We start from the raw sequence: 7,576 nt of genomic DNA on the forward strand, positions 1-7,576 counted from the left end.
GGTGGGTGGGTGGGTAGTCAGTAAGGGAGGTTGGTTTGTTTTCATTCCTCCTTCTTCCTCTCTAAAGTCTCTCTTGCAATAAAAGCAGTTTGGGGGCATTCTGTCTATGTGTCTGTATTTCAGGTTATCACCTGTTTTACTGTGTTCTTGGTGAAGAAGCACAGTCCCAAGTTCCATAACTTGCTAGACTTTAACTTTTCAGTAGCAGAAGCTCTGGGCTAAGCACACGCACTCTGTGGCCCAGGAGTCAGTTGTAATTTGACTGCTGCCTAAAACTCTTCCCTAATAGCACAACCTGAAAACAGATAAGAACATGCAGGATGATTATCCTGTTGGATTTTAGTGCATCTCTTCTCTCTGGTTACCATGTCTGCTGTTGCATACGTGTACCTGCCTTTTAAGCTACTTATTCTCACTACAGAATTTGTATAGGTTTGGTCATTGCACAGAACTGAACTTGTTTGGCAAGGTGTTTTTCTATATTTAGCATAATAAGCAGTATTTTCTTGTTTAGATCCATATCTATGTCATTCTGTTTTACATATAAACTTTATATTGTGCTATGTTATTTCACAGTATAAATGCCTGTTCCACAAAATTGTTCTTGTAAAAAAATTAAAAGGTTTTTTTGCTTTTAGCTGCTAAAAGGGCCTTACAACATTTCTAATCTGATGTATGTTAACTTGTTCATAAGAATTGTTCTACTTCACATGTGTTTATTTTATTTCAGCCAAAATTAGGAGACTTTATGACATAGCAAATGTTCTCAGCAGCCTTGGGCTTATCAAGAAAGTTCATGTTGCAGAGGAGAGAGGTAGAAAACCAGCATTCAAGTGGACAGGACCTGAGGTCTTGACAGATAGTCAGGGTAGGTGTATGTGTCATTTCCTTTTGTTCTCCTGATGATTTTGATTCTTTATCTCTGCTAGATTTTTTTTTTTGACCGAAAAACAGTAAACTAAGCAGAAAGTCTTTACTAGTCACTGTCCTTGGTCCTTGCCAGCACAGAAGGCCCATATGTATTTCCACAGAGTGAATGTACTCATACTGACTCTTGCATCTCCATTTTTGCTGCTGCTAGTACTTCAGTAATTATAAACCAGGTTCAGATAATTGCTTTTAATTACTGAATCTGCATACATGTATTTACTCTTTGTGTTTTTTTTCTGCTTTTTAGATCCAAAACCTGAAACAACTTCTACAACCTGTCCCCCACCTATGTCAGAAACCATACCTTCCAAAGAGCAGTGCTCAAAAAACCTTTTTCCTTCAAGAGGAAAGCAAAACTTCACTCGGCATCCTTCTCTAATAAAGTTAGTTAGAAGTATAGAAAATGACAGAAGAAAGATCCAGTCTGCTCCGACCAGTCCAGTTAAAATAAGTGCAAGTAAGTAGCTGGAAAATATATTTCTGTATCTTTTTCTGAGTATGTTTTTAACTCAGATGTAGTTTTGCATTAAATATTCAGTCTTACCACCTTCTTATAGGACATGCAGATGTGTGGGTACGCCTACTTAAACTTAAGAAACGTCAAAAATAGACAAGTTGAGGAAAATGCATGTTGCTTGTAAATTGAGGCCTTACAAAATTGATAGTGAAAACAAAGCTAAACTGATCTGTGATCAGTGCATAAGATCTTCAATTAGTAGAAGCTCTTTCCAGTCACAACAAAAAATAAATATATTCATTGAGATCTGGACCAAATTCAGCCCACTGTAGGGAACTCTAGCCTCCTCTTTCACATCAAATACAGAAGAAGTCACATATTACCATTTCAGGTTTAAGAAGAATATTAAATCCCTTTTTTACATATCACTATCTTGACTTTGTCTTACTGGGACAGCTGTGTGGGACAGCTGATTCTCTGGATATTGCATCTTCCTCCAGGAACTGCTTTACCTTGGTTGTGGGAAATGTGCTTTAGATCATACTATCTAAGCAGTTCTATATTCTGTAAAATTGCTGGAAAATTACCTAGCAATGTTCACGTTCTTGTTAAGTAGCCTCTTTGGAGGTAAAAAAAAAAATGGAGATGAGGCTTTAAAGTTTGTTTGATGTAAGCTGCCATCCCGTTAATCAAATCAAGTCTGTGCTGCAGTTTGAGGGTACCATGCAGTCTTAGTGTCTTCTCATTAAATGTGTATGCCACATTAAATAAAGCCATCTCCTCAAGACAAAATTTAAATTCTATGTTTGATGCGCTAAGTCATGTTTTGTTTTCCCCCTCCAACCAGGCACTGATCAAAATTTATTAGCTTTCCCAAGTAAAATGGCTCAGGTTCCACCAATGGCTAAACATCAGCTGGAAGGACAATCAAAGTAAGTTTGCACAAGTGTTAAGGTGAGAAGCTTTATTTTGTCATTGGTCATTAAAGTAAAGCTCTGCTCAGTTTGAGTTGGGCAATAGTCTGCAAAAAATGGTAACCCCTGATACTGCAGACTGTTTTTTTTCAGTTATTTTCTGTTTAGTGGATTGAGAAGTACAAATTTATGTTTCAAATCGCAGAAGATAATTTGTCAGGGCATTCATTTCTGCACAAAGGTATTAAGATATGTTTGGGCTTGTTTGTTTGTTTTGTGGTTTTTTTAAGGAAAGTGAAAGAGATGAAAATGAAATTGTCAGGATCTGCTTTGGAAAGTAACCTGTTCTCCCCAGAGGTAGTCCCCAAGCCTGACCTTCCTTGCACTGCAGCACCCTCTCAGCAGCCAGCTCTCACCCAGCCCCTGGGTGCCGGTCCTCTGAGCCACAGTCCAGTCTCACCAGTAATGCTACCTCAGACTCCTTCTGGTGTTTCATATGCAATATATCTGCACCCTTCCCAAGCCCACACTGTGACAACATACAGCCCAAGCTTCATGTTGCAGCCTCTACCGTGTGCTAATGTAACTGAAATAAAGAGTACTAATTCAAAAGTATTAAATAGAATAACCACTGCGGAAGGGGACAGTCAGATAGCTACAGATGTTCCAACCAAGGCCTTCACAGCTAAAGAAAGACCGACTACAAAATCAGAAACTTCATCACAGCAGTGCCTGAAAAGATCACAAGCATTACAAGACAGCAATTTGATTAAAAGATGTAGAAGTGATGGGGAAAGCCTTGATTCTTCTCTGGTAAGTTAAATTATTTAAAAAATGCTACTTTATAGCTTAATGATGTTGCCACCTACTCATTTTCAAAGTGATTTAGGAGCCTATCAGTGTGTGTGGGCATTCTGATTAACATTACGCTCGAAGGGATAATGTTTGTGTGCTTTGCTTGCTGATGTTTGGGGGGCTGGTTTTAGTTTGTTTACATACACATATATCTATCGCTATAGACCTCAAATATCACATAATCTTGCTGGTATTTGCCAAGCTTCGGGCAGAATATATAGCTTGCAGTATAACACATCTTTGAAAGGCCACCCCAGGAGCAGGCTGTATTTTTCCTCCTTGTTTCACTCATTTTCCCCTCCAAATATTTATTTCCAAGAAGATATGTCAAAGTGTACAGATGTTAGTTAAAATAAAACAACTCCCAAAACATTATGTCAAGACTTACCTATTTACACAATGATTCTGGAGCAGTTCAGGTAGCTCATCTTGCTGGCATTCATTCATTCTTGGTTTCAGAGGTATTAGGAGGGAGAGAGGACACATAGAAGTCATTGGACAGGAAATGTCCCAAAATCCTGATACCTTCTAAATATTTCTATCCAATATTGTACACTGTTAATGCTGGATTGCTGTAGGCATAACAACACAGCACATGAAGAAAGTAAGAGGTTCAGATAACACTTGATGCGTAGAGAAACTGGGTCTGGATTGCTTTCTACTCCTCGGCCACTGAATGTTTAAGCGTCTCTAAACTATTAGGCTGCTTTTAAATTGTGCTTGCCAAAACAGTCATGAAATGTTATCAATGTTTTGTGACAACACGTGGTGCCAAACATTCACTAGCTGTGAAGGAGCAAGAGGGGATAACATAGAACTCATCTTACTGACCTGGGAATAAGGAGAAGGGAGAAACCTTGCTTTCCTAATTTTTAAGATGCATAAATACCATTGCAGACCTGTAATTGCAAATGTTAAGTCTTACAATGCCTGTCCTTGTTTTTGTATGTACTTTTTTTAAAGGGGGAATCCATTAAAAACGAAAGACCACCTTCCAGTAGCTCACAAATGAATCATGAAATGGACAATTCCCAGGAAGACAGACAGAACAAAACCAAAACGTTAGAGCAAAACACAGCAGGTTGCTATGACCAATGTAAAAGAGAAGATATTCCAGAAAATGAGGACAAAATCAAAACTAAACAAGACATACCTGTAGCATTTGCCATTCCTGCTCATGAGGTGAGCTTTGTCAGACACCGCAGCACATCTTGCCATCACCTGAGAAAACACCACTTGTAGTCTTGGCAAAAGAAACAAAACTATAATGAATTACACAGACATAGATTGTCTTTGATTTGATTCTTTTTAGTGTCCTTTTAAAACCCTATTTCATAGGAATATAGGACTTGAATTTCTGCATTAAGTACACAAATAGGACATGAAGTGACCTTCAGGATTTGATTGGGATGAAGATCACAACTAAGACTCAGTTGGTGAAGGCATTGTTGAGTTCCTTTACCTCCCCAGTCCTTTTATGTATATTTATTTTCAAATACTTTGAAACAGAATCACATGAAACTCTTTATGGACAAAATTTGGCATTCTGCAGTTAAGACTTGCTACTCTAGGGAACCTGAATAAAGATATGAAAAACACAACCTAAGAATGTGGTGACATGATCATTACTGGGCCCAGATGTTTCTTCTGGGGAAGAAAAAAAAAAAATGTATTTGGTATCAGGATTTCTCTTTTGTCTAGTTTAATTGCACTGTGTAATTCCAGGTACACTTCTAGTTCCTTGCTGAGGAGGCTATCAGCTGGAAATGGAGCCAGCTGACTTCTGTGCAATCTTACTTTAAAGAGTGTGTCCTTGAGTCAGTTGTGTCTAATTTTAGCCAGCAGGTAGTACAGACATGAAATAAAGGATCCTGGTGATATGGAGGATAAAGAATAGGAACAAGGCAAGGGGGATGCAACTTCAGAGAAAAACTTCTTTTTTTGTTTATTACTTTGGGGTAAATGTGTATTGTTTTCTCTTTCAGACTTTTTTTCCATCTGGCTATCTTATTCCTCTTACTCAGTGCACCCATGGCAACAAGGCAGGCTTTTCTAATAAAGAGAAAGCTGGGATATGTTCATTACAGCACACTACTTACAGCTCCCCCATTGCTGGTGAGTATTAAATAAAATAGGCACACAGGCTTAAGGGATAGCGAGCCAGATTCATCCTACCGAGGTAATGAAATCACAACGCAATGGCTTGAGTCTCAATTTTTTTATCTCCTTCAACACTTGATTTTTCTATTTCAGGTGTCATTCCAGTGACAGCATCTGAACTGAAAGCAGTTAACATTCCTGCTTTTCATATAACACCCTTGAATATAATGCTGTCACCAACTTCTATAGGTGCTGCACCTGTACTGAGCAACACCTGCCTCAATTCAGGCAATACCAGTTCTACCCAAAATCCAAGTTCTTCAGTTCTAAACTTTGCCCTGCAACACGTAGGACTAATATCTGCTGGTGTGCAAGTTCCTGCAAATCCTGTACTTCAGCACGTGCCAGTCTCTTCACAACCAGAAAATGTTAGCCATAGCTCAGAAAACAGGAACTTGCAAGAAGAGAAGGTAAAGTAAAAGTATATTGCAACTTCTTGACTGTGGTGGGTTGACTGGGAGGAACAGTGCAGTAATTCCCTTAAAGCTGGTAAAATGTTTATTTAAACAGACATTATTTTGATCTTTTAAAATCAGCACTGCCCAAAAAGAGCTGGCAGTGAATGCCAGCAGAAGTACAGTAAAACTGAGAGGTTAGAAAGGAAGAACAAGTATCATTGTTGTGGAAGTGGAGACAGCTGGAAGATGACAAGATGTGAAGAGACACACAACTGGTTTAGAGGGAGGATTTTGAATCAGAGAGGACACTGATTAACAAGTTGTCCAGTTGTTACTTTTTCTTTCTTTCTTACTACTCTCCTAATCTACTCTCAAGTTCTTACATTTAAAGTCAGCTTTTTTTAATGGGATATGTTTGTAGAGAATTTCAAAAGAATATTTTTTTCCATGGGAACTTTGTATTTTGTATAATGCTGTATTGCCTAAGATTGTATTAAAAAAGGAGTTAGGAAGGGATTGGAGAAACCATATTTTTATTTTACTATTTTATATATATATTTATAGATATATCAAGGAATACAGGTGTATTCTTCTCAGTAAAAAGTTAAGTTTTTACATTTCAGGCAAAAAATGAGTTTGCTAACATCCTGCAGAAATGGAAAACTAGAATTCATTTTTTTTCTTCCCTTAAATGAAAGTAATTTTCTCTCCTCTCTTTAGCCTTCCGTTCCAAAGGAATCCCAAGAGTCCCAGATAGTTACAGAAAACTTTTTCCGCACACCAGGAGGGCCAAACACAGTATCTTCACTATCTGCAAATTCAGATGGTACCAACAGAACCTCTCAAGGAACTCTGTATATTCCTCAGCGAAAACTTGAAGTGTCAGAAGATTAATTCTGGGATATGAAATTACTGAATGTGTTAGCAGACATAATTACTGGTAACACACTGCACAGATCTTAGATTGTATGATGGACACTGGGTTTTGGATATGTATCGGCAAGACCTCAATACTGGAATAGCTTTAACTCTTTAGAATTAAAACTGGTCCTCAATGAGAAAGTTAATGTCTAATAATTTTTCCAAAAGGCTCACCTGAAGTATTATAGCAAAAAAGTTATGTATCTAGTGGTTTTTTGTGTTGCTTTTCTGCTATGCAAAGTAAGATGAAATTGTCTTTGTACAGAAAGGTACAGTCTATCAGTCAGTACATATTTTGCACAAAGAAAAGTACTGTGAGTGTGTATATATTTTATGTCTTAACAAAAAGGCCATAGTTAAAATGTCTTGCTCCTATGTTCAATAATGCTCTTTTGTAAAGTTAGAAAAAAAAAATTTCTTATTCGTTTTATATAAGTTAAGAATTATTTATACTGTATTTTTAAATCAATTTTTTTTCAGATTAAACTTACATCAAACTCAAATTCTGACTTATTTTTGGATCAAATTAAACTTACCTGAGTTAAGTAATACATTGTATATTCACTGGCATTTCTTCATTCTTTTTTGTCAGATGGGGGTGTCTCCCTTTTGAAGAAAGGGAAAATGGTATTTGATCAGAAAGGGATTTAAGTAACTCAATCCGGCTTCTGAACTCTATCGCTGGAGGTGACATCTGCTAGTAACAACCATTAGAGAACATACAGTTGTGAGGTTTGGCATTCAGAGTATCTTGATCATTATCAATTAGCATTCATAGTATCTTTAGTCTGGAAAGTGCAGTCCAGATATCACAGAACTGAGAATTTACACAGTTTGGGCCTTAAACTAAACTAGTAAGATTTGAAGATGAGCGCTCCTTGCCTTGCCTCTCTACTGTTAATCTCAGAGTTTGAGCCAAGCCTGTGCTATGCTATACACGT

At 37.5% G+C, this 7,576-nt stretch overlaps 1 protein-coding gene across 1 annotated transcript in view; it reads left to right on the forward strand.

Moving 5' to 3' along the window:
- E2F8 (E2F transcription factor 8) overlaps positions 1-6,982 on the forward strand; it is a 17,353-nt gene extending 10,371 nt beyond the window's left edge. Inside the window, exons 6-13 of the mRNA XM_026850694.1 lie at positions 731-868; positions 1,178-1,387; positions 2,235-2,319; positions 2,592-3,114; positions 4,120-4,338; positions 5,142-5,271; positions 5,410-5,726; positions 6,435-6,982. Coding sequence (XP_026706495.1) covers positions 731-868; positions 1,178-1,387; positions 2,235-2,319; positions 2,592-3,114; positions 4,120-4,338; positions 5,142-5,271; positions 5,410-5,726; positions 6,435-6,608 — 1,796 coding nt within the window. The 3' untranslated portion in view covers positions 6,609-6,982. The remainder of the gene's footprint in view (positions 1-730; positions 869-1,177; positions 1,388-2,234; positions 2,320-2,591; positions 3,115-4,119; positions 4,339-5,141; positions 5,272-5,409; positions 5,727-6,434) is intronic.
- The last annotated feature ends 594 nt before the right edge of the window (positions 6,983-7,576 follow it).

This window comes from Athene cunicularia (assembly GCF_003259725.1).
Source record: "Athene cunicularia isolate RWA chromosome 5 unlocalized genomic scaffold, athCun1 chr5_part3, whole genome shotgun sequence".
NCBI classification, from domain to species: domain Eukaryota; kingdom Metazoa; phylum Chordata; class Aves; order Strigiformes; family Strigidae; genus Athene; species Athene cunicularia.